The sequence below is a fragment of the Papio anubis genome, chromosome 5, assembly GCF_008728515.1.
Source record: "Papio anubis isolate 15944 chromosome 5, Panubis1.0, whole genome shotgun sequence".
In the NCBI taxonomy this organism is placed as follows: Eukaryota; Metazoa; Chordata; class Mammalia; order Primates; family Cercopithecidae; genus Papio; species Papio anubis.
Genome location: NC_044980.1, coordinates 59,982,420 through 60,009,550, shown reverse-complemented (window position 1 = coordinate 60,009,550; position 27,131 = coordinate 59,982,420). Strand labels below are relative to the sequence as shown.

At 36.2% G+C, this 27,131-nt stretch overlaps 1 protein-coding gene across 7 annotated transcripts in view; it reads left to right on the top strand.

Annotated features, from left to right (window-relative positions):
• Positions 1-27,131, top strand: part of ADAMTS6 (ADAM metallopeptidase with thrombospondin type 1 motif 6) — a 333,350-nt gene that overhangs the window by 232,221 nt on the left and 73,998 nt on the right. For all 7 annotated transcript variants that reach the window (XR_004183963.1, XR_004183962.1, XM_021940153.2 and 4 more), the window contains one exon: positions 13,584-13,686. Coding sequence is in view for 5 of the 7 variants with exons in the window: in XM_021940153.2 (XP_021795845.2) it covers positions 13,584-13,686 (103 nt within the window). In the remaining 2 variants the exon portion in view is untranslated. The remainder of the gene's footprint in view (positions 1-13,583; positions 13,687-27,131) is intronic.

The window sequence follows — 27,131 nt, the reverse complement described above, 5'->3', positions numbered from 1 at the left end:
AAGAATGATGCAATGGACTTTGGGGGCTCAGGGGAAAGGATAGGAGGGGAATGAGGGATAAAATACTACACATTGGGTGCAGCGTCCACTGTAGAATCTCAGAAATCATCACTAAAGAACTTACGCATGTAACCAAACACCACCTGTTCCCCAAACACTGATAGAAATAAAAAAATTAAAATTAAAAAAAAAATTTCCTCAGGTTTTATTTGCCAGGAGGTCATTGTGGCCACCCTTAAAGCAGCCATTGACAAAAGGAATGAGATTACCAGAATTGGTTTAGATTAATAGTGATTTGCCCCTAAAATGGGGTTAGGGTCACCTTTCCTGAGAGACAGATTCCTAGGCAAAATATTGAACTTCTATTAGCAAGAAAGCAGAGAGTAATGGATATTGGGTAAGCCACAGGTGTCTCTCTCAGAGCTATTTTAATTTCTATCTTTACTAGTAAAAGTAGTAGCCACAGAAGTAGTGATAGTAGTAGGAGCAACTGCTGCTGACATTTACTGAGCACTACTATGTACCAAACATATTATTGTAATCATATTCTCTTCCCATACTGAGAGAAGTTCTCCTTCTTGTCAGTAGTGAGTTGGTTTGGTGGAGTATTTTACATTTCCATTCTTTCAACATAAATCTAGAAAAACTATAATATAAAGTTTTGGTATAGTTTGCTCTGTTACAAGCTTGCTTCTGCAATACAAATTATCTTATATTTGATTGTTATTTTGTGATATTAAATAATATAGCAGCAAGAGTCAAACAACATCAGCATAGCTGAGGGACAAAGGAAAATTGTACTGCACATGATGACTATTCACCCCACATTCTTCTTTTTGCTCAAAACGTTTGGCCACATGCAGCATCATAGGAGCCTTATTGTGTGTTTCTGCCTGTTCTTCCTACGCTGGCCTCCTGTTTCTCTAACTCAGCAGTCTCAACTGATAAGCCTTCCTTATTTTTTCAAGTTTTTAAAAAGATAATATCTTACATTTACTCCAGTATTTCTTTGCTAGGAATTTGCCATGTGTTTAAAATATTGTGCTAGTATTTTATTAGAATTTTTTCTTTTTGTTTTAATGCCCTGTCTTTGAATCGTCTGCTTCTAACCCAATTTTTCCCATATGCCTGCTATTTTTAGTGTGCAATTTTACAGAAAGAGATTTTTCATGAAGGCGTGTGTCATATTAGAGCAGAAGTGTCTACATTTTAAAAATCTAAGAGCTTCTATTATATAACCTATAGAATTTAATAATAAAGTATAAAAGGTGAGGTGATCGGAGTTAAGACTGAATAATGTGGTTGGGTGTGGTGGCTGGCTCCTGTAATCCCAGCACTTTGGGAGGGAAGGTGAGCGGATCACTTGAGGTCAGGAGTTTGAGACCAGCCTGGGCAACATGGCGAAATCCCTTTTCTACAAAAAATACAAAAATTAGCTGGGCATGTGCCTGTAGTCCTAGCAACTTGGGAGACTGACATGGGAGGATCGCTTGAGCCCAGGAGGTGGAGGTTACAGTGAGCCGAGATTGCATCACTGCACCCCGGGCTGGAGATAGAGCGAGATCCTGTCTCAAAAAAAAAAAAAAAAGATTGAGTAATGTAAGCAAAAGTTTAGTGTTTTCCAGTTAACAAAGAATAGGTGTTACTCTTGAAACAGTATGGTATTATGTCTGTGTTCTTTAAGTTAACTTTGATGCTTTTTCTAAATGTATAATAGTTTAAATGTTCTTTTTTCCAGTGATGCCCAGGTGTCTGTTATGTGTGAGCCACCCCAATTTAAAGGATTTAAAAGAATATACCTTTCTTTTATCAAACCAGCTTCCTGCCTTAGTACCTATTTTACATAATTTAATACTACACATATCATGTTGAATGGTCTTATAAATAAGATTTGAAAGTAAACTTTCCAATTAGTTAAAATTAATTTGACAGTCAAGGACTAGATAACAATACATAAGCGTTTTTGGCTTGGTCATTTGCAATTCAAAAACTTTTCTTGAAACTTAATTAGAAGTAATACAAAGAGTAAGTTAAAATGATCCTGGAAGAATTTTCTAATCAGTGCTCAAAAAAATAAGATAACGTCAGATAGTCAAACAACTAGAGAACCAGAGTTTTTTATTTATTGCCATGAATCTTTGAGACTTGCTGTATGTTTTCTAAAGTATGCTCAAAGTGTAAGTTAAAATAGAAAATAGAAAATTGGCTGGGTGCCATGGCTCACGCCTGTAATCAATTCCAGCACTTTGGGAGGCAGGGGCAGGTGGATTGCTTGAGTCCAGGAATTTGAGACCAGCCTGGGCAACATGGCAAGAGCCCATCTCTACAAAAAATACAGAAATTAGCTGGGCATGATGGTGCATGCCTGTAGTCCCAGCTACTTGGGAGGCTGAAGTGGGAGGATCACCTGAGCCCGGGAGGTTGAAGCTACAGTAAGCTGAGATGCTCAGTACCCTCTAGCCTGGGTGACAGAGACCCTGTCTCAACAAATAAAAAATTAGAAAAAAAGAAACAGAAAAGAAAATAGAAAATCCAGACTATTAGGCTGGTTCAACTGTGTTTGATAGATTTTACCTGAATTCCTTTTAGGACCTTGCAACCCATTCTACATAGCCCATGTAATATAATAGTCTTGATCCTCTCATTTCTGTGGTTGAGTAGTTGGTACTATGGTTTACTGCATGGTTCTCATGGTTTTACATATAATAATAATAATTGTTATTAGTTGTAACTCTCTGATTAGAGTTGTTAGCTTATAGCACTGCATTAAAATCAAAACTAAAAAAATATAATACATTAGAAGATCAGAGGAAAAGGAAAATAATATAAATATGTATAATTTAAAATACGTATAAAATTGGCCAGGCACAATGGCTCATGCTTGTAATCCCAGCATTTGGGAGGCCAAGGCGGGTGGATCACGAGGTCAGGAGTTCAAGTCTAGCCTGGCCAAGATGGTGAGACCCCGTCTCTACTAAAAATACTAAAAATTAGCCGGGCGTGGTGGTGGGCGCCTGTAATCCGAGCTACTCGGGAGACTGAGGCAGGAGAATGGCGTGAACCCAAGAGGCGGAGGTTGCAGTGACCCGAGATCGCGCCACTGCACTCCAGCCTGGGCGACAACGAAACTCCATCTCAAAAAAAAAAAAAAAAAAAAAAGATGGGTCACAAATTTTGCTCCGAGCTTCCTAGTAACCCAAGTAAAGAGACAAACATGATCAGTTCTAAGATTCATAATGTCTTGTGGTCATGACAAAAGGACATACATCCACAACCAAAAAGGAATACTTTATTATTTTGAAGCTTTGATATTCCTCCTGTGTGGAGCCCTACACTGGTGAATCAGATTGAAACATACAAGGCTCATAGGACTCTCTTTGCTTAGGTTAGAGGAGAAATTAGAACCTAGAGTCAACGTAGGGCAAGTAGTCTAAAAAAGTAGCAAGCTCAAAAACAGTATATCTGCAGTTTCTTTTTTTTCTTTCTTTCTTTCTTTTTTTTTTTTTTTGACGGAGTCTCGCTCTGTCGCCCAGGCTGGAGTGCAGTGGCGCGATCTCGGCTCACTACAAGCTCCGCCTCCCGGGTTCACGCCATTCTCCTGCCTTAGTCTCCCGAGCAGCTGGGATTACAGGCGCCCGCCACCACGCCCGGCTAATTTTTTGTGTTTTTAGTAGAGACGGGGTTTCACCGTGTTAGCCAGGATGGTCTCGATCTCCTGACCTCGTGATCCACCCGCCTAGGCCTCCCAAAGTGCTGGGATTACAGGCGTGATCCACCGCGCCCGGCCTCTGCAGTTTCTTTCTAATGCTGATTTAATTTCTACCCCAAACATTTAAAAGGTATAGAAATGGTAAGAAGAGAAGAGAGCTCTTTGGTGGAAAGGGAACAGTGTTCCTATTAACTCCTATCCCTCTTAACCTGATTTCAAAGAAAAGATCCACAGAGATAGAAGAAGCAACTTACGAAGACAAAACTTTCATTCTAAGAATTTAAGAATAGAACAGAAAAGGATGTCAAGCTGTAAAATTGGCCTGCCCACTCTCAACAACGACATAACCAGCCTAGATGCCAAAGGTATTCAGTTACTAGACTCTGAGGCTGATTAGTTGCATCAGGATGTGTTGGATAGGCAGTTTGTTTCCTGTATCACCGTTTGTCGCCCTAGAAAGTCTTCAAAAGCAGCTACACAAGGACCCTTTCTTTGATATACAAATAATGATCTCCAGGCTGGAATAACAGGTAAAGACAATAGCTGCAGCAGGAACAAATTAATATACTTTTCATCTTGAAGCTGCTGAGAAACCAGGAACATTTATTAAAGACATATAGGAGAAATGGATAAAATTTGATCTTTCTGTTAAGCCAGGAACTACAATAGAGTTTTTGGCATCATGAGCTAATCTAATAGACATGGCCTTGTGGAACCTGGGTTTGGAGGGCAGAATTTTATAGAAGTCATAATGCTTGAGAGTTCATTGGTTGAGGACACAGTTCTCGTTTTTGCACATAGAGATAAATGGTTGATTAGGTCCTGACAGATTTTATAAATATGCAAAGGTAGAAACTAACATGATTTTCTGGCAGAGCCATTATGAAAAGTGAAGACCCAAGATCTGTGCTCAATCTTCTGAAAAATGTTTGCTTAGGAGCTGCTCAAAAGTAGACGTTTGATTATTATGTATATGGAATCTTGTTTTTACTGGCATAAAGAACACTGACTACCAATCAGGCATTTCTGTTTTTCTGAACAATTTTTCATTCAAATGACTTGAAACTATCATGCAGGATGTTCTAAGAGGATAAAAATTGATGTACATATTATAACTATTTTAAGTAGCAGAATTTAAAGGTTAGTGTTGTGAATACTAGAAAACTTAATTTTTGTAAAGAGCAAAAATATGACTATATAAAGGTTATAAACCAAATTTTATATCAAAGCCTAAAGAAGAAATATTAGCTACTATGAAAAGGATTTTCCCAAATTTCTGAAAAGAGTTTTCTGGTGCTTAGTTGTTTTCCAAAACCAAAATTATCTTTGTATTTTTCTTACTCCATATTATTTGTGATTTGGTGTTTACTTGATAATATGATTATGATAGAACTTCTTGTGAAGCATATAAGCTCCGCTTTGGCTGGGATGGAAAGGCACGTTATTCTTGCATCTTAAACATTTGATTTCCCTTCTTTATGTGTAAAAGCTGTAAAAAATGTATGGAGGAAAAGGGTTTTCCAGGTCATCTGTGGTCTGTTCTAAGATTTAAGTATAGGTTATGTAGTACTTGGGTGTGTTCTCAGTCAGCTCTGCTAGAGGAGTATATTATTCAGCAATTTTTTTTTCCTTTTCAGTGCATTGCTTAAGATCATTAAATAGTGTTTTTGCTTTGGTTGTGGCAGACAGGAAAATTATATATTTGGAAGTAGGATTGCGGTGAAAATAAAAGCATGCAGTTGGAAGTTAAATTGATTGACTTGAGTGTGAATGTCACACATGTTGCTATTTGACCTTGGCAAATCACCTAACCTCTCTAAATTTCAGTTGACTCCTATATAAATAGGCTCTATGAAACTTGCAGAGTTGTTTGACAATTAAAAGAAGTAACATACATAAAACATCTAGTGCTATTTCTAGTACCTAATTGGTATTCAGTACCTCATCAAATCTTCAAATCTTTAGTCTTAGGAAAGACCAGTATTTTTAAAAAAGAGGAAACTAAAGCTTAGCAACTGGCTAGTGCTGTGAAAGAGATCCAGTAAAGCGTGGAATTTCTAATCTAGTGCTCTTAAAAGAGATGAAGCCCTTGGGAGGTGGGTGTGGCAAGGTAAGCTTCTCTGAAAGAACTGGGTCACCTTAGACATTGTCTTCCAGTCTAACCTCACTAGATAGCTGAGAACCAGATAGCTGAGAACATTCTGAAACTACACATCTTGCCCTCAGGGAGAGTTGCAGGGTAAGTGAAGACAGGGTACAGAGTTGATCCATTGACAAACAGTGTTATAATCATGTCTTAAACTCTAATTAGAAAACAAGTATGTGTCAACCATTTTATTCTTATAAACATACTTTATATATTTTACTGGTAGAAGGTAGCCGAGTTACCAGTGGCAAATCACTACAGGTCTGCAGCAACCTCAGTTCTTGCCTGTTCAGAAGAAAGAATACAACTGAGGGCCGTAAGGCAGAAAAAGACACCGAGGCAAGTTTCAGAGCTGGAGCAGAAGTTTATTTAAAAGGTTTTAGAACAGGAAAGAAAGGAAAAGAAAGGATGCTTGGAAGAGACTCAAGTGGGCACCGAAGTCAAGTGCAGTGTTTAACTTTCATCCTAGAACTTAATAGCCTGGCCCCTTTCTCATGATTCTTCCCTTAGGGTGGGCTGCCCACATATGCGGTACCCTCCTGCCCTTGGGAGGTGAGCATTCCCAGTGTGTTTAGGAAGTTGTACGCATGCCCATCTGAAGCTTTTCTTCCCTTTTCTGGTGGAGTGACCCTGGAAGGTCATACTCCACCATTTTGTCTCTTAATGTGCATGCCCAGGAAGTTGCTTCTCCCTGGCACTTGCATTCAATTAACACTTTAGTGCAACAGGTGTGGACCATCAGGAAATGGCCTCTCCCTGGCGCCAGCTGCCAATTTATCACTTTTAGAGAGGCAATATGATAATTGCCAAACTGTCACCTGACATTCCTAGTGGATCGGGGAGAGCCCTTTCCTGCCCTGTTCATGCCTATCTAACTACCTGTAACATACACACACACACACACACACACACACACACAACACACACACACACAACACACACACGGCAAAAAATAACAGGAACAATATCTTGGTAATCTTAAGTTAATATGAATTTTATAGTGTGTATTATGTTTTGAGAAATAAGGACTAAGTTTTAAGCACAAAATAGAGCTTGTTTGTTTATTTTGTGCTTTAAAATACTTTTAAAAATTACAAAGTAAAAGTTTGTTTCTTAACCTTTTTTTGGAGACAGGGTCAGGCTCTGTTGCCCAGGCTGGAGTGCAACAGTATGATCTGGACTCACTGCAAGCTCTGCTACCCAGGCTCAAGCAATCCTCCCACCTCAGCCTCCCAAGTAGCTGGGACTACAGGCATGCACCACCACACCCGACTAATTTTTGTATTTTTTGTAGAGATGAGTTTTGCCATGTTGCCCAGTCTGTTCTCAAACTCCCGAACTTGAGTGATCCACCCTGCCTCGGCTTCTCAAAGTGCTGGGATTACAGGAATGAGCCATTATGCCTGACATGTTATTTAATGTGTTTATAAGCTCAGGGAAAGAGTTTTGCCATAGGTAGATGGCGTTTTAATTAAATTCAGACTATTGAAGGCATACACAAGTAACTTTAATTTTTAAAACCTGCATAAAAGATTATGGTATCAAGCATGACACGGGATTCAAGTTTGTCTGGACAATGTGAGTTATCTGCCTTTTGTTTTCTTTTGCTTTAAAAGTAAATGTATAGTGAAAAAAAATCAGAAACTATTTGGGAGAAAAAAGAGAAGAAAGTTGAATAAAAACTGAGGTTGAGATGCTTCACTACAGGCATTGACCACTAAATTCAACTTTATTTGAATGCCCTAGAATGAATTACTTTATCAGTGGTATATGATAACTAGGGAATCAGGAAATTTGTTTGCAACATTTAAAAGAGGGTATAGAAGCAAGGCTTTTGTTAGCGTGTATGGTACCTTTGTGTAATTTCCAAAAAGATGCCCATCTGGGTGAACACATAAAAATGTATCCCTTCACAGGCCCTTGTCAAGTACATGACTTGCTAAGTAGGGCAGGGGTTGGATTTTAAACTCCCTCAATAAACAGGGTGCAATCTGCTAAGAATATGTTGTTTTCCTGTAGAGGAAAAAGAAAATGAAATTTTGGAAGTGTTGAAGGTTGATGTAGTGTAATAGGGATGATGTAAGAGTGAATTTGATATGAAAGCAAAAAGGAAGAAGCAGAAGGTGGGAAAGGAGTAGAGAAAGGAAGCAGAAGAACAGAAGGTCAGTTTTGCTTAGTTTGCAATTTTCCCTGAGGCCATAGGAGTCATTGTATCTTTCCAACCTGCATATCTTCCTTTAGAAGAGGAGAGGAAAGGAAAGGGAAAGGGACAAAGGCATTTTCATTCTTGGCTCTTTTTTCATGTTACCAGTAAGAAATTATACATCGTTTTTAGAATTTTCCTCATTTGCAAGATATTTTGATGTGTATTTCTCTTGAAGGTAAGAGTTTTGGGAGTATATTTTGCAAATGAAAAAAAGGAGGCTCAAAAAGGATTGGGGACTTGCCAATGTCACCCTATTCTTTGGGACAAAACCAGGATTAGAACCCCAGTAATAGAAATGCCACTGAAAAGTTTGTAAGCAGAAGCTAGATTTCTTTCTGTAGCAACTTTTAGGCCTCAATGAATTATTCTTTTTTTAAGAATTATCTACCAATACAAAGTATTAAGTTTACTCAGAAGGAGAAACTTCTAAACAAAATAGTTGGAAGACTGTTGTTAACTTATACAGATCTCTGGAGAAGAGAATAGTGATAAAGATGCTAATATTAATTTATTTCTTTGAAAATACTAAGATCTAAAGATGCTGAGACCTGCGGCTTTGCTATCCAGATTTATGTAGGGCCCTACTAGTTTGTTTTTTAAAGGAGAAGATGCTTGATGAGTGTTAGCACTAGAAGGCTGAAAATCTGTCAGGCTTTTACTTTAATTATCTGTTGCTTATGCTTTTTTAATTACTGCTTTCTGTTACGGTTTCTGCATAGTGTCAGCATTTATTATCCTTAAGTAATTTCAATACCATTATTCTTTAAACTCTCTACTATTCCTAAACAAAACAAAAATGTATTTTACGTAATTTTTCCTTAAGGAAATCCTCTTTCGCTCTCATTTTTTCAAACCAGCATATATAATTGCAACTGAGCCTATTTTTAATCAACGCAAATTCCCTGATGGAATGAAATCAGGAAAGCAGAATGCTGGCTGATGTATTCTAGAAACAATGGCATGGAATCAAGTCCCCAAGTCTACTTCAATTCCCTGAAACCTTTCCATTCTCTATACTATTCTGTGAACACCCTGAATACACTCCTGCCTCAGGGCCTTTGGATTTACTGTGTTCTGGAAGATTCTTTTCACGGATATGTACATAAATCATTCCTTCAGTTTCTTTTCACTCTCGGCTTGAACGCCACCTTATCAGAGAGGATTTCTCTGATCATAGTATTTAAAACAACTTCCCTCCCACCTCACTGTCAATCTCCTTATCTTGCTTTATTTTTCTTCTTTCTCATCTCCAACTAGAGTAAACTCTATGAAACCAGAACTCTAATCTGTTTGGGTTTTGTTTTTCTGTAACCCTGCAGCCTAGATTGTATCTGCCACATATTAAGCATTTTATAAATACTTGCTAAAATGTAAAGAAAGATACTTAAGGCCCAGTCTTGCTGCCTTGTTTTAAGAGGACTAACAATCAGTTATGATGTGCCCCTAGGAAAGCCATCAAGGTCCAGATACCTTTCACTTTAGGGTAAGATTTGTTCAGTGTGGATCCAGAAGAAAGGAGAAAGATAATTGGGTTATAGGAAGGCAGGTTTTGACTGAAAGTAAGGAAGAACCTGCTAATAATTGCAGCTGTTTGAAAAGTGTTTGATCTTTTTTTCTGTAGATGTTTATATAGATTGTATGACCACTTTGGGGATAATTATAGAGGAAATCCAAGCATCTTATGCAAATTAGATTATATCACTTCTAACATGAGTTCTTACAAGGTATGATTCTATATTGACTGAGAAATTAATAGTTGAGTTGAGTTCTTCCGTGAAATGCTGCCAAACAGATATATCTATGTTATGTTAACACCCTACACCAGGAGTTGACAAATTGTACCTCTCAGGCCAAATTGTATTGGTTAACTCTTTTTTAAGTATTTTTATTGGAACACAGCCATGGCCATTTGTTTACATATTGTCTATGGCTTCTCTCACACTATAATGCACAGTTGAGTAGTTGCAACAGAGACACATGGCCTGCAAAGCCTAAAATATTCGCTGTGTGGACCTTTACAGTAAAAGTTTGACAACTTCTGCCCTAAAGTGAAAAAATATTGTGTGGAAACTTATCTTATTCAGTTTCCAAGTCGTTCATCATGATGATGATGATGATGATGATAACTGTTGTATCAATTAAGATTTAACTATAACATAATAGACTAGTCTGAATATTAAAATAGAGGGAATTTAATGCAGGAAATTGATTACATGGATGATGAGAGTCTGACTAGTTTCTTCCAGGAAGATACGTAGGAGGTAGGTTTGTCAGAGCCCAGAGGTTAGAATCACACAGCAGAAGCTGGAATCATAGGATAGAAGGGTAGGGAGGATGGAACTGTTACCTGAAGGTGGAGCTACAAAAAAGATTCTCCTTCTGCTGAGATGCTGCCCAAGGCACAGAGGAAAGGAGAAAAATACTCTAGCTTCTCCAACTAGTGCCTCCCATTACCTGAACCCAACCATAAGTCAGCTGACAAAAAAGCCTGGGAAATGGAGCTTTCAGGGTTTGTTCCCCTAAAATACAGAGCATAGCAGAAGGGTAAGGAATGAGTGTAAGGACCCCTGCATAGCTGCTAATGATTATTAAGTGCTACCTTAGGCCAGGTACAGAGCTAAACAGTTTGCATGAATATGTTGCCTAGGAGGTAAATACTAGTATTACCCCCAGTTTGTAGATGAGACTTAAACAAGTAAATTGCTCAAGGCCATGAATTAAATAAATGACCAAGTTAGAAATAATCCAGGTCTGCCTTACTCCAAAACTCTTGCTTCTATCCCTCTTATTTTACAAATGAGAAAAAAAAAGTAATATGGAAAGATAAGAAACTTGCATCTGGTTAATGACAGGGCCAAGTCTAGAACCCAAATTGTTCCTATTAGGTTTTTGTACATTTTAAGGAAACTACAACCTGTAATGCTATTATTGTAGCATTTGGAGAGTGTCCAGAGGAGACTCCCACACTTATGGTGAAAGTATCCTTATACGCTGAAACTATTACTGAGCAACCTTTCTGTGCCCCAGTTTACTTCGTTGTAAAATGGGATTATTAATTATAACTACCTCAAAAGAGTGTTGAGAAGGAGTATATAGATAATATATCTAAAGATCCCGGAACAGTGTGCCACATAATAAGTACTTAGTAAATACTAGCTCGCTATTGTTATTGTTAATGTTTTTATTATGCTCACCCTGAGAGTGGTTATCACAGGAAAAAAATAGATCAAAAATGTCATGAAACATTATCAAGTGCTTCATTAAATAGTAATATCCTCATATTGGACATTTTACTTTTCTTCTATTTAGGAGAATTGTTAGAAGATACTAAAATATTGCATTTTTGTTTTGTTTGCCTTTAAGCGAACGGCCCTCATGATGTCGTAGTTTCTTAATTCAGGGTCTTTTTAATGTACCAGTGCTTATACATGTGAAACATCATTTCCTCTTATGCTTCTATATAGTTCATCTCTTTCATCTAGGTTGGCCTTTTTCCAACCATTCCCAATATGTGACCTTTTCCTTCCTATTCCCATGGCTTTTCTTGGCTTCATTCTTAATAGTCTCCCGCTCCCTGACAAGTCCTTTTTCTTTCTTAACTAGAACAATTTCTGTCATACTTCGGTACATGCTCAAGATTTTTTTCTTAACTGATATATCCCTAGCTAATCATAGGACACATTTATATTTCACTTGTATCCAGCACATATAGACAGTCTGTAACATGCTGTCATATACTATATGTATTGCTCAAGATGGTTCTTTTTTCATGGTCGTTTTTCCATTTGTGTCTTGTTTCTCCAACAAAGTTGAAAGTCATGCTTGGATGAACTTTAGGTGATTGGTGCTTTACAAATACTTAAGTGCTGAATGAAAACTTATAGCTAGAGTTCAAACTGTTTGTTTTTGAAATCGTTATTTGCTTTTAAAAGTAGTCTTGCTGCATGACAAAACCCACTAACAACTTAAGTCCTTGTGTGGGATTCACTAAAAATCGCTTGAAAAGTAAAGGATTCCTTTAACCGTGAGCACTCTGAAGATGCAAAGATTAGCTGACCAGGAAACAAAAGACCCTGAAACCATATCCTTCCAGCCTGATACACCTTTTAGCCTATGGTAAATATTTTTCCTTTTTTTTTTTTTTTAAAGGCAAGCAAGAAGGTAATTTGACAATATTAATCAGTAGATTTGGCATTGGAATGTCATATTTTAATGTGCTGAAAACACTTTAAAATGCAGGGCTCATAACAGAGTGTGGACCTGCTGCCACTATTTTCAGAATCGGAGGCTTTGGACTTGATGTGGTGAAAATTGAACTGTAGTATATAGGAAGCAATGATGACCATGCAAATATTTGCACATTGTGGTCTGTTATTACTGCATATGCTTCAGAGCGACCATTTGCAATGTACTGTCCTCAGAAAACTATATAAAGCAAACACAGAGATCTAAGGGAGGATAGTAAAAAGTCCTCAAAACAATCTCTGAGTGTGACTGTAACACACTTGTCATTTATTCCCAATTCAGAATTTTCTCTAGTGACATATTCTTTTCTTCTGTATTTAAGGAGAATGTTTTCTCAGTCTTTCAAAATCAATATTTTTTAGTTTTTAAGTACTACAGCTGTTGAACTTTGAAAGATAAGTCAAATTAAGTCATATCACTCAAACACGATGAGCTTTATAATTCTTTGTGAACTTAAAGGTTGAGTTTAGGATGACCCTGTGGTATATAGAATCTAGAGCTAGCTGGATTGGCAAGATTTTTCTCTTTAAAAAACTTCAGAAGCGTTTCTGAATAGAAGGAACATTTCCAGCTTTTAAAACAGATAATCCTTTTTTCACCCTCTTAACATCCCTCTCCATACCTCATACAAATGTCCATGTTTTGGGCCATTTTGTATTTTATTTTCTGGAATGTTAATAAATTAAATGTAAATCTTAATAAGTCCAAATCCCTTGAATTTCAAGATGTTTATAGTTGAGGTCTAGTATTTTGCCTACTTTATTCCTCATTTAAAATATGGTTTTTGTCAAGGCTAAACAGTAAATTGCTATAGTAGTAGGAGTCCAAACCACAATTAATAGGGCTGAATGTCATGTTACAAGCCTGCTTCTTGATTTTTTAAAATAAAGATCAGGGAGTAGCTATGGCAACTGGACCTCAAATACTGTTACCCCAAAGGATTTTGTGTTTTAATTTCTTCATCTAGGTTTTCTGTGTCTTTATAAGGAGACACCTGATGGACTACAAAGAGGATTATGACATGTATCCAACCGTAAATTTATAGGGAAACAGCATACCACTTTGTTTAAATTACCTAAGTTAGATCTTCTATAGCTAAGATTACAGCTCACACATTTCACTCTGAATACTGATTGTAATACAGAAAAGCAAATGCCAGAGTTATAGCCACAGAATAAGGTAGTGAGTTAATTTGATGGAGTTCATTTTAGGGACATTGTCCCTTGCTTTTGGTATTTTCCAACAATGGTACCATTTATTATTTTATTTTATTTTAGCCATGCCCTTTGGGTTCCCGAGATTTTCGAGAGAAACAGTGTGCAGACTTTGACAATATGCCTTTCCGAGGAAAGTATTATAACTGGAAACCCTATACTGGAGGTAATGTATAACCTGACAGAGCATTCATGCTTGAGCACTTTGCAAATATCAAAGAATATACAAATACATAAAAACAAAAACACGCATACATTCATGTACATACTAGTTAAAATTAGTGTCTGCCAATAAAAGCAGGGAAATGCTTATAGTACTATAAAGGTCTCATGGCTTATTTGCCCTGTAATAAGGTTTATATATTAGTACAAATGATCAGAAATCATTTTTTAAAACCTAATTATGTTTAACAGGTATAAAATTCCTAGAAAGGATATCTGGATATCAAAACCATGTAGTATTTTTTGAGTTCTGCTTGAAGCTTCCTTGGGGTATATGTAAGTTACATTATAATCTTTAAATGTTTGCAATTATCACCCTAAAACAAGTTATAAGAATATAAATCAGGAAACTGTGTCCTTGCTTAGTCAAAGGCCAAGATTATTGTTATTCTTTTTCAGAGTTAGGAAACATTTTTGCTCTTTAATTTGGGCATGTATCAAGCACTGATTGTTCAATAAGCAGATGTATTTTACACTCCCAAAATATAAATTACATTTTATTGAAAATTTCTCTTGGAGGCCAGGCATAATGGCTCATGCCTGTAATCCCAGCACTTTGGGAGGCCGAGGCAGGTGGATCACCTGAGGTCAGGAGTTCAAGACTAGCCTGGGCAACATGGCAAAACACCATCTCTACTAAAAATACAAAAAGTAGCTAGGTGTGGTGGCGTGCACCTGTAGACCCAGCTATTTGGGAAGCTAAGGCAGGAGAATCACTTGAACCCAGGAGGCGGAGGTTGCAGAGAGCCAAGATCACGCCACTGCACTCCAACCTAGGTGACAGAGTGAGACTCCATCTCAAAATTTAAAAAAAAGGAAATATACTCTTAAGATAAGTTTACTGTTTGCTTGCTTTTCCAGTATCTTATGTTAAAAGAATTTTACAGTGACAACTTTGTATTTACCACCAAGATTCTACCATTAACATTTTACTATACTTTCTTCATACATGTCTATTCTTCTATCCATTTATTAATCCATCTTATTTTTTGATGTATTTCAATTTAAATAGCAGTCATTAATGTACTTTCCTCTAAGTACTTCAGCATGGTAACATTATTGACAGTTCAGTTATTTGTTTACTTTTTTCTCTTAAGGCAAGATTATACACAGTGACATGCAAAATTTTAACTATGCTTTCTCTGGTTTTTGACCAATACACACACTTTAAAAATCCTATTGCAATATGGAACATTGACTTTACCTCCAAAATTCTTCTAGTCTTTGCCTTAGTCAATTTGGACTGTGATTACAAGTTACCATACACTGGAGATCTTAAAATATAAAATTATTTATCAGTACTGGAGGCTGGAAATCTGAGATCGAGGTGTCAGCAAGGTTAGAGTCTGGTGAGGGCCCTCTTCTGGGTTGTGAACTGTTGTTTTCTCATTGTATCCTCACATGGCAGAAAAAGTGGGGAAAAGAGCTGTCTGGGATCCTTCTTATAAGGCTACTACTCCCATTCGGAGGGCTCCACTGTCATGACCTAGTTACCTTCCAAAGGCCTCATCTTCAAATTGGGGATTAGGATTTCAACATATGGGTTTTGGAGGGACACAAACATTCGGTCCGTAAAAGTCCTTATAGTCCTTTGCAGTCAATAGTTGCCTCTCCCTACTTCTCCTAAGAGACAAGCATCATTCTGATTTTTTTTCTCACCGTAGTTTAGTTTTGCCTGTTCCAGAACCTATTATATACAATACCGTGTTGTAAATCTTCTTTAAACCTAATGTTTCTGAGATCTATCTACATTGTTGTACATAGAAGTGGCTCACTCTAGCCAAGCGCAGTGGCAGATACCTGTAAGCCCAGCTACTTGCGAGGCTGAGGCAGGAGAATCACTTGGGTCTAGGAGTTCTCTTTAAAAAAAAAAAAAAAAAAGGAGTTTATTCTTTTTTACTGCTGAGCAGTATTCCATAATAATAACCAGTTTTTCCATTCTGCTGTGATGGACACCTGGGTTGTTTCTAGTTTTTAGCTATTATGAGTAAACTGCTATGAACATTTGTGTACTGTCATTTTGTGGGCATATGTTTTCATTTTACTTGGGTAAATACTTAGGAGTAGAATTGCTGGGCAATAGATTAGATGTGAATTTAGTTTAGTTTTTAAAGAAACTGCCAGATGTTTTTCCAAAGTGATTGTAGCATATTTAACTCCCACTGACAATGTCTGAGGGTTCTATTTGCTGCACATCTCTGTCAATATTTGGTCTTTTCAGTCTTCTTCTGGAGGGAGTAGAGTGGTATTTCAATGAAATTTCCATTTCCATTTTCTAATGATAATGTTAAGCATGTTTTGATATATTTATTGGCCATTATATATCTCCTTTTGTACTGTCTATTCAAATCTTTTGCCTATTTTTAATTGAGTTGTTTACCTTCTCAAGTGGTAGTCATTTATAAGTTTTACAAATGTTTTGTCACATTCTGTGGCTTTCCCATTGCTTTTTAAATGGTGGTTTTATGCATATAAGCTTTTAATTTTTCTGTTTTTAATTCCAATTTTTAAATAATTTTTCTTTCTGGTCATTGTGTTCTGTGTCCTAAGAACTCTTTGACTACCTCAACTTAAGAAAATATTTTTTTATGTTTTCTTCCAAAAGCCTTATTGTTTAGTCCTTACATTTACATCTATGATCTATCTCAAAATAATTTTTGGTATGATTTGTATCTGTAGTGTATTTATGGATTTTCTGTTTTGTTTTGTTGATCTGTCAATCCTGTGCCAGTACCATACTGACTTGATTACTGTAACTGTATAGTCATGAACACATTTGATGTTTTTTATAAGAGTTCTTCCAATATGCTAACTTACTTACTTTTTCATGTAAATTTTTGCCTCAATTGTTAATCTCCACAGAGAAACCTGCTGGACTTATGAATGGTGTTATGTTGAATCTATAGATCAATTGAGGGATAACTGAATATTAAACCATATTGAATTTTACAATTTTTGAACATGGTATATCCCTCAATTTATTTATGTCTTTAATTTCTCCCAGCTATGTCTTGTACTTTTAAGTGTAAGGTCCTGCATGTACTTTACTAAATTGATTCCTGAGTAATTTATGGTTTTGACACTATTGTTAATTAAACTTTTGAAAATTCCATTGATATTTGTATATTAACTTTGTATTCTGTGACCTTTCTAAATACCCATATTTTTTTCTTTCTTTTTTTTTTTTTTTTTTTTTTTTTTGAGACAGAGTCTGGTTCTGTCGTCCAGGCTGGAGAGCAGTGGCTCAATCTTGGCTCACTGAAACCTCCACCTCCTGGGCTCAAGCAATCCTTCCACCTCAGCACCCTGAGTAGCTGAGACTACAGGTGCACACTGTCATGTCTAGCTAGTTGTATTTTTTGTAGACACAGGGTTTTGCCATGTTGCCCAGGTTGGTCTCCAACTCCTGGGCTCAAGTGATCCACATGCCACAACCTCCCAAAGTGCTGGAATTACACACCCAGCCTAAATTCCCATATTCTAATTGTTTTACAGATGCTCAGGATTTTTTTTGATAAACAGTCATGTTGTCCTGAAATAGAGACAATCTATTCGAATCTTTATGCCTTTTATTTCATTTTCTTGCCTTAATGCACTGGATTGGGCCTAGAGTATAATTTTTACATGTACTGATTATATTTTTTATTCTTTATCCTATTAATATGCTGAGTGACCTGATAGATTTGACAATCTCAAACCAAGATTTTTTTTTTTTTTTTGAGACAGGGTCTTGCTCTGTTGCCAAGGCTGGAGTGCAGTGGTGTGATCACGGCACACTGCAGCCTCAACCTCCTGGGCTCAAGCATCCTCCCACCTCAGCCTCCTGAGTAGCTGGGACTGCAGGTGTGTGCCACCATGCCTGGATAATTTTTGTATTTTTTGTACAGATGGGGTTTTGTCATGTTGCCCAGGCTGGTCTCCAATGCCTGGGCTCAAGCAATCCACCCATCTCAGCCTCCCAAAGTGCTGGGATTACAGGCATGAGCCAATGGGCCCAGCCTCAAACCAAGCTTATATTCCTAGGATAAACCGCATGTAATCATGATGTATTATTTTTTATTTATTATTGTATTTAACTTAATTGATAATGTTTTATTATGGATATTTGTATCTGTGTTTAAATTTGTAAATATTTTTCATGTAATTTGTAAATATTTTTCTTGTGACGTCTTTGATAAGTTTTGGTATCAGATGCATTCTGGTTTCCTGAAATAGAATCTTTATTTATTTTCAAAAGAATTTTAGGATTGGTATTATTTATTCCTTAGAATAGATTTCACTAGTAAAACCAGCCAGGCTTGATATTTTCTTTGTGAAAACCTATTATTAAAAATTTAACTCCCTTAAGAGAAAAGGGCTATTTAGGTTTGTTGTGTGCTTTTTTTAAAAATTTCTCATGGGGTTTTTTTGCTTGCTTTTTTTTTTTTCTTTTTTGAAACAAGGTCTCCCTCTGTTGCCCAGGCTGCAGTGCAGTGGCCCAATCGTATCTCACTGCAGGCTCGATCTCCCGAGCTCAAGAGATCCTTCTTCCTCAGCCTCCTGAGTAGCTGGCCACCACACCGGACTAGTTAATACTTAATTTTTATTTTTAGTAGAGACTACATCTTGCTATATTGTCTAGGCTGGTCTCAAACTCCTAAGCTCAAGGGATTCTTCAATCTCAGCCTGCCAAAGTACTGGGATTATAGGTGTGAGCCACCATGCCTGGCCTTGTTTCAGTTTTTGATTTTGTGTCTTTAAGAAATGTATGTTATACCCATGTGGTCCAGTTTATTGATATAAAATTGATCATAACATTCTCTTGTTATGCCATTTAATATTAATATTTATAAAATCTGTAGTGATGTATGCTTTCATTTCTGATATTGATAATTTGTGTTTTCACTGTTTTTCTTGGTCAGTCTTGTTTGGGATTTAACAATTTTATTTATCTTTTCAAAGAACCAAATTTTTGCTTTGGTACTCTTTCCTGTAATTTGTCTTTTTTTCTAACTTATTTATTTTTGTTCTTATAGTTATTATTTTCTTATTTATTTTCAGTTTCTTTTGCTCTTTTACATTTCCAAAATTTGATGTTATATTTTTATAGCTTTTAGTTCAAACTATTTTATTTACATTGTGAGTTCTTTGACCTCTGGGTTACTTAGAACCATTTTGTTTTAATTTCCAAATATTTGAAATTTTCTAGAATTTTTTGTTGTTCATATATAATTTAATTTCATTAAGATTAGAGAATAGGCCAGGTGTGGTGGATCATGCCTGTAATCTCAGCACTTTGGGAGGCCAAGGTGAGAGGATTTCCTTAGCCCAGGAGTTGGAGACCATCCTGGGCAACATAGTGAGACCTTGTCCATACAAAAAATAAAAAATTAGTTGGGTGCAGTGGTACATGCCTGTAGTCTCAGCTACTCAGGAGGTTGAGGTGGGAGAATCACTTGAGCTCAAGAGGTGGAGGCTGCAGTGACCTATGATCACACCACTGCAGAGTGAGAACCTGTCTTAGAAAAAAGAAAGAAAAAAGATTAGAGAATACTCTTTTCTTGGTGAATGTTCTATGTATACTTGGAAAGTAATGTTTTCTTCTGTTATTGGCTATATAGTGTTCTATAGATATCTATGAGATCAACTTGGTTGAGAATGTTGTTCAATCTTTTATATTCTTTCTGATTTTTGTCTACCCTTATCGTATCAATTATTGAGAGTGGTGTGTTAAAATCTCCAACTATTATATGGCTTTGCTTTCATTTTTAAGAAGATTTTGCTTCATGTATTTGAATCTTTTTTATTAGGTGCATATACCTTTGAGATTGTTTTGCCATAGTATAGGAGAAGTGTCTGAAATAATTTACAGACTTAATAATTACCATCTACATAATTTCATGCATATTGAATTCTAAATTCATACTAAGCATTGGCTTAAGGTAATTGGTTAATATGACCTTTCATTTAGAAAATCATTTTAATTCCTTTCTGGAATTAACAACTGTATTAGTCAGGGTTATCTTTTTTTTTTTTTTTTTTTTTTTTTTTTTTTGTATTTTTTAGTAGAGATGGGGTTTCATTGGATTAGCCAGGATGATCTCGAGCTCCTGACCTCGTGATCCGCCCGTCTCGGCCTCCCAAAGTGCTGGGATTACAGGCTTGAGCCACCGCGCCCGGCCTTAGTCAGGGTTCTCTAGAGGGACAGAACTGATGGAATATATATAAAGGGGAGTTTATTAAGTATTAGCTCACACAATCACAGGGTCCCACAATAGGCCATCTATAGGCTGAGGAGCAAAGAGAGCCAGTCTGAGTTTCAAAATTGAAGAGCTTGGAGTCAAATGTTCGAGGGCAGGAAGCATCCAGCATGGGAGAAAGATGTAGTCTGGGACACTAGGCCAGTCTCTCTTTTCACATTTTTCTGCCTGCTTATATTCTAGCCTAGCTAGCAGCTGAGTAGATTGTGCCCACCCAGATTAAGGGTAGGTCTGCCTTTCCCAGCCCACTGACTCAGATGTTAATCTCCTCTGGCAATACCCTCACAGACACACCCAGGATCTGTACTTTGTATCCTTCAATCCAATCAAGTTGACACTCAGTATTAACCATCACAACAGCCTTACTTTTTTTCCCCAGTTTCCCTGACATATAATTGACAAATAAAAATTGTATACAGTTAAGGTGTATAATGTAATGTTTTGATATACATATATACTGTGAAATGATTACCATGATCAAGCTAATTAATGTATCCATCACCTCACATAGTTACCTTTTTTCTGTGTATGATGAGAATACCTAAGATCTACTCTCAACAAATTTAAAATATACTATACATTATTCTTAACTATACTATATTAGATCTCTAGAACTGATCCCTCTTATAACTGAAAGCTTGTACCCTGTGAGCAACATCTCCCTATTTCCACCTAATCCCTGATAAGCACCCTTCTCTCTATGAGTTTGACTTTTTTAGATTCCACATATAAGTGAGATCATACAGTATTTGTATCTGACTTATTTCTGTCAGCATGATGTGCCCCAGCATTTCTTTATTTCTTTCTCATTTAAGATGGAATGATATTTCATTCTATATATCTGTATAAAACAATTTTCTTATCCATTCATCTGTTGACAGACACTTGGGTTGTTTCCATATCTTGACTAATGTGAATAATGCTTCAGTGAACATGGGAGTGTAGGTATCTCTTCAAGATAGTGATTTCATTTCCTTTGGATATATACCCAGAAGTGGGATTGCTGGATCATATGGTTATTCTATTTTTAATTTTTGGAGAAGCCTGCATACTGTTTTCCATAATGGCACTGCTAGTTTACATTCCCACCAATAATGTATATAAGAGTTTTCTTTTCGCCACATCCTTACCTATACTTATTATCTTGTGACTTTTTTGTACTAGCCATCCTAACATGTGTGAGGTAATATCTCATGGTGGTTTTTATTTGCATTTCCCTTATGATTAGTGATTTTGTACACCTTTTCATATACCTGTTGGCCATTTGTATCCCTTCTTTGGGGAAAAAAAAATGTCTATTCACATTCTTTGCCTATTTTTTAATTAGTTTTTTTTTTTAAACTAGTGAGTTGTATGAGTTCCTTATATGTTTTGGGTATTTTCTCCTATTCTGTGGATTGCCTTTTCATTATATTGATCGTTTCCTTTGCTGTGCAGAAACTTTTTAGTTTGACATAGCCCTGCTTGTTTATTTTGGCATTTGTTGTCTGTGCTTTTGGTGTCATATCCAAGAAATCATTGCCAAGACCATCGTGCTGGAGCTTTGCCCTTACGTTTTCTTCTAGTAGTCTTATGTTTAATTCTTTAATCCCATTTCAGTTGATTTTTGTGTATGGTATAAACATCCAATTTCTTCTTCTTTCTTTCTTTTTTTTTTTTTTTCCTTTTTTGCATGTGAACATCTATTTTCCCCAACAGCACTTATTGAAGAGACTATCCTCTCCTCACTCTATTTTCTTGGCACGTTTGTCAAAGATTAGTTGACTATATATGCATGGGCTTATTTTCAGGCTTAATATTTGTTCCATTGCTCTACTTACCTGTTTTAATAAAATACTATACTGTTCTGATTGCTACAGGTTAGTAATATAGTTCAAAATCAGGAATTGTGATGCCTCTAGCTTTGTTGTTCTTGCTTAAGATTGCTGTGGCTATCTGGAGTCTTTTTTAGTTTCATATGAATTTTAGGATTTTTTTTTCTATTTTTATGAAAAATATCATTGGAATTTTGATAGAGATTGCATTGAATCCATAGATCACTTTGGGAAGTATGGACATTTTGACAATATTGATCTTTCCAATCCGTGAACACATGACATCTTTCTATTATTTGTGTGTTCTTCAATTTTTTTCATCAGTGTTATACCTATTTTTGATGCTATTATAAATAAGATTGTTTTCTTAATTTCTGTCTTATGTAATTCATTGTTGGCCTATAGAAATGGACTGATTTTTGTTTGTTGATTTTAGTGTCTGTATTTACTGAATTTTGGTATTAGTTCTAACAGCTTTTGGTGGAGCCTTTAGGGTTTTCTATGTATAAGAATATGTTGTCAGCAAACAGAGACAATTTTTCTTCTCCATTCCGTCTTGCATGCCTTTTGTTTCTTTTTCTTGCTTACTTGCTCAGACTAGGACTTCAGTACTATATTGAATGGAAGTAGTGAGAATGGGCATCGTTACCTTATTCCTGATCTTAGAGGAAAAAATGTCAGCCTTTCATCACTGAGTACGATGTTAGCTGTGGGCTTGTCATATAGGACATTTATTGTGTTGAGGTATATTCTTTCTATCCTTAATTTTTATAATGAAAAAATATTGAATTTTGTCAGATGCTATTTTTGCATCTATTGTAACGATCATTTGGATTTTCTCCTTCATTTTGTTAACATGGTGTATTACAGTGCCTGATTTGTGTATGTTGAATCATCCTTGCATCCTCAGGATAAACCCTACTTGATCATGTTGAATGATCCTTTTAATTTGCTATTTAATTTAATTTGCTAGTATTTTGTCGAAAACTTTTACATCCATGTTCATCAGGGATATTGGCCTGTAATTTTCTTTTCTGTTAGTATCATTGTCCGGCTTGTTATCAGGGTAATGCTGCCCTCATAAAATGCATTTGGAGTATTTCCTTCTCTGCAATGTTTTTGAAAGAGTGTAAGAAAAATTGGTCTTAATTCTTCTTTGAATGTTTGGTATAATTCACTGGTGAAGTATAATATTGCACTTTTATTTGATGAGAGGTTTTTTGTTTTGTTTTTTTTTTAGTGTTTCAGCCTCTCTTCTTATTATTGTTCTGTTCAGATTTTCTATTCAGACTTCATGATTCAGTCTTTGTTGTATGTCTCTAGAACTTTATTCATTTCTTCTAGTTTAAATTGTTGACATATAAGTGTCCATAGTAGTCTCATGGTCCTTTGCATTTCTGTGGTGTCCATTGTAATGTCTCCTCTTTCATTTCTGATTTTTATTTGAGGCTTTTCTCTTTCTCTCCTAGTGTAGCTAAAGATATGTCGATTTTGTTTATCTTCAAAAAAACCAACTCAGTTTTGTTTATCTTTTCAATTCATTTTCTTTTCTCATTTATTTCTGCCCTGAGCTTTGTTATTTTGTTCCTTCTTCTAACTTTGGGGTTAGTTTATTCTTCCTTTTCTAGTTCCTTGAGATGTAAAGTTAAGTTGTTTGTTTGAAATCTTTCTCCTTTTTTCATGTTAGACATTTATTGCTTTAAGCTTTTCTCCTTGTAGTGCTTTTGCAGCATCTCATAAGTTTTGGAATGTTGTGTTTCTGTTTTTACTTGTCATAAGGTTTTTTGTTTGTTTGTTTTGGTTTTGTTTTTTTGTTGTTTGTTTGTTTTTGAGACAGAATCTCATTTAGTCATCCAGGCTGGAGGGCAGTGGTGCAATCTTGGCTGACTGCAACCTCTGCTTCCCAGGGTCACGTGATTCTCCTGCCTCAGCCTCCCGAGTACCTGGGATTACAATGTGTAGCACCATAACTGGCTAACTTTTTGTAGTTTTAGTAGAGACTAGGTTTCAATGTGTTGACCTGGCTGATCTCAAACTCCTGACCTCAAGTGATCCACCTACCTTGGCCTCCCAAAGTGCTAGGATTACAGGTGTGAGCCACCACACCTAGCTGCTTGTCATAAGATACTTTTAAATTTACTTTTTTATTTCTTCTTTGGCCCATTGATTGTTCAGGAGCACGTTCTTTAATTTCCACATATTTGTGAATTTTCCCATTTTCTTTTTGTAACTGATTTCTAGTTTTATACCATTGTGGTCAGAAAAATGCTTGATATGATTTCAATCTTAAATTTGTTAAGACTTGTTTTGTGGCCTAACATATATGTATCCTGGAAAATTTTCTGTGTGGGCTTGAAAAGATAGTATATTTTGATGCTTCTGGATGGAATTTTTTGTATGTCTGTTCATTCTATTTGCTCTAAAGTATAATTCAAGTGCATCTTTTTCTTATTGGGATCCTGTCTGGATGATCTATCCATTGTTGAAAGTAGACTACTGAAGTATCTTCCTATTGAATTGTTGTCTATTTCTCTCATTGTATTTTAATATTGCATTATATATTTAGGTACTCCAATGTTGGGTGCATATTTACAATGGTAAATTGTACTGAATTCATGAATTGACTCCTTTATCATTATATAGTGACTTTGTCTCTTGTTACAGTTTTTGACTAATAGCCTATTTTGCCTGATAGAAGTATAGCTCTCCCAGCTCTGTTTTGGTTTCTGTTTCCATGGAATATATTTTCCCATCACTTCACTTTTAGTCTATGTGTGTTATTAATCTGAAGTGAGTCACTTGTAGGCAATATAGAGTTGTCTTGTTTTTTTAAAAAAAATTCATTTTGTTTTTCATTGTAGAATTTAATCCATTTACATTTATAGTAATTATGTTTCAATAATTACTACTTGTATCTTGTCAATTGTTTCTGGCAGTTTTATAGACTTTTTTGTTTCTTTATTTTTCTCTGGCTGTCTTCCTTTGTAATTTGATGATTTTCTGTAGTAGTAATGCTTTGATTTCATATATAGGTATTATATATATATGTAGGTATTTTCCTTTGTGATTACCATGAAGCTTATATAAAAATCTATAGTTATAATAGTCTGTTTTAAGCTGTTAACAACTTACCTTCAATCATATACAAAAATTTGACACTTTTACTCTTCTATTTTATATTTTGATGTTATAGTCTTATCTTTTTATATTGTAGTCCATTCACAAATTAGTGTAGCTATCAGCCTCTTCTGGCCTGCAGGGATTCTGCTGAGAAATCTGCTGATAGACCTATGGAGTTCCCTTGTATGTTATGAATCTTTTTTCTCTTGCCTTCAAAATTCTTTGTCCTTGATTTTTGACAGTTTAATTATAATGTGTGTGTGAAGTCTTCATTGGGTTGAGCCTTATTAGAGATCTTTGAGCTTCATGTATTTGAATGTCCATATTGCTCTCTAGATTTGGGAAGTTTTCAGCCATTATTTCTTTAAATAAGCCTATTCCACTTTCTTTTCCATGTAATATTCCTATAATGTGAAAATGTAGTTATCTTGGTGATGTCCCATAAATCCTTTTTATTCTTTTTCCTCTGACTGCAGATTTTTAAATGACCCCTCTTCAAGTTCATAGATTCTTTCCTCTGCTAGATCAAGTCTACTGTTGATGCTCTCTATTGCATTTTTTCATTTTATTCATTTTTTTTCACCTCCAGAATCTGTTTTGATTAATGATTTCTGTCTCTTTATTGAACTTCTCACTTTGTTCATGTATTGTTTTTCTGATTTCATTAAGTTGTCTGTGTTCTCTTATAGTTCCCTCCCCTTCCTTGAAATAATTATTTTGAATTGTTTTTCATGCCATTCATTGATCTCCATGTCTTTGGGGTTGGTTATTGGAATATTACTATGTTTCTTCAGTGGAATCATGTTTTCTTGATTTTTATTCTGGTTCCTTGAAGTATTGTGTTGCTGTCTTTGCATTTGGAGAATGCAGTCTTTACTGATTGGCTTCCAGAGAAAAATGTCTTCACCATACAGCCCAGTTAAAGATTCTGAGGCTCTCTCAGACCTTTTCTATGGATGTGCCTACTCCACACCTCTTATTCTGTCTTGGGGAGGAATTCTTAAGAATGTACCCCTCTCTGGATTCCACATAGCTGAACCAGGTGCTGAGAGCCTCCTGTTTGTTTTTTCTAGGGTGGTTTCCTAAATGCTCAAGTCGTGACTTCTCCCAATCCTACAAAGTTGTGGTGGCTGCATAAAATGCTTACACTTTCATCCATGGGAGCATGCTTGGGCAGCTGGCATATAGCAGTTGGGGGAGGATGGGGCATGCAGAGTTTTTGACGCAACTGTTGGCTAGTTGTGAGGTGGCCCATAGGCAAAACATCTTAAATGGCTCATGAGTTGGCTTCCCAACAGAGTCCGTGGAGTGGTTACTTGGGCCTATGGCCTCTCGCCTCTACTCCCAGGCTCTTCCAACCACTTAGCCATGCTGATCACCTCAGTATTCTGGATGAGGCAAGGAAACAGTAGGACTCTTAGGCAGTGTCCCACACAGCTAGGGGAGCTTGGTGCTTACTCTCTGTACTCTCACTTTCCCCTGTGGGAGAATCACAGGCTGGGGAGGGTGGCAGGGAGTCTCTCTTTTCACTGAGCTGTGCTGCCTTGAGGGAGGTGTGATACAGGTGAAGTGAAACTGGTCAATTAAATTGAAGTGAAACCTCTTCAATTTATCTGTTTGGGGATTTTTTTTTTCTCCAATGGCATGCTGGAACTTTTCTGCTGGAGTCCCATGAAAGTACACTTGTCTATAAGTAGCTGTCAGAATTGATCTTTCTGCAGGAAGATGACAATAGAAAGCTCCTCTTCCACCATCTTGCTGATGTCACTCTAGTACCTTTTCTGAAAGCTCATTATATCAGAAGAAGCTGAACACATCTTCAGCAGTAAACAAGAAACTTATTCCCATTTTCATCACATAATATAGTGGGCTAAGGATTATAACCGTAGTATTTATATGTCCTGCCTATCAAATATTACCTTACATAATTAATGTTAAAATGGAATAAACAGAAGACTCAGTTTCTCTTTTAAAAGCCTAATGCATAAAATGCTATATTAAATTCCAAAGCATTACGATAAAAAAATAAGAACTGTATCAGGTAATAATGAAGAAATTTCTGTTAAGATTCATGGACATCTAGGGTAATTTAGTTCATGAGAATCATATAAAAATAAATATAAGTAGTTTTGTTATCAGTTTGGGAAGAAATTATTTTATTTATTACTTGTTATTTCTATGCTTAGTATGGCAAAATTAATCATTAATCATTAACC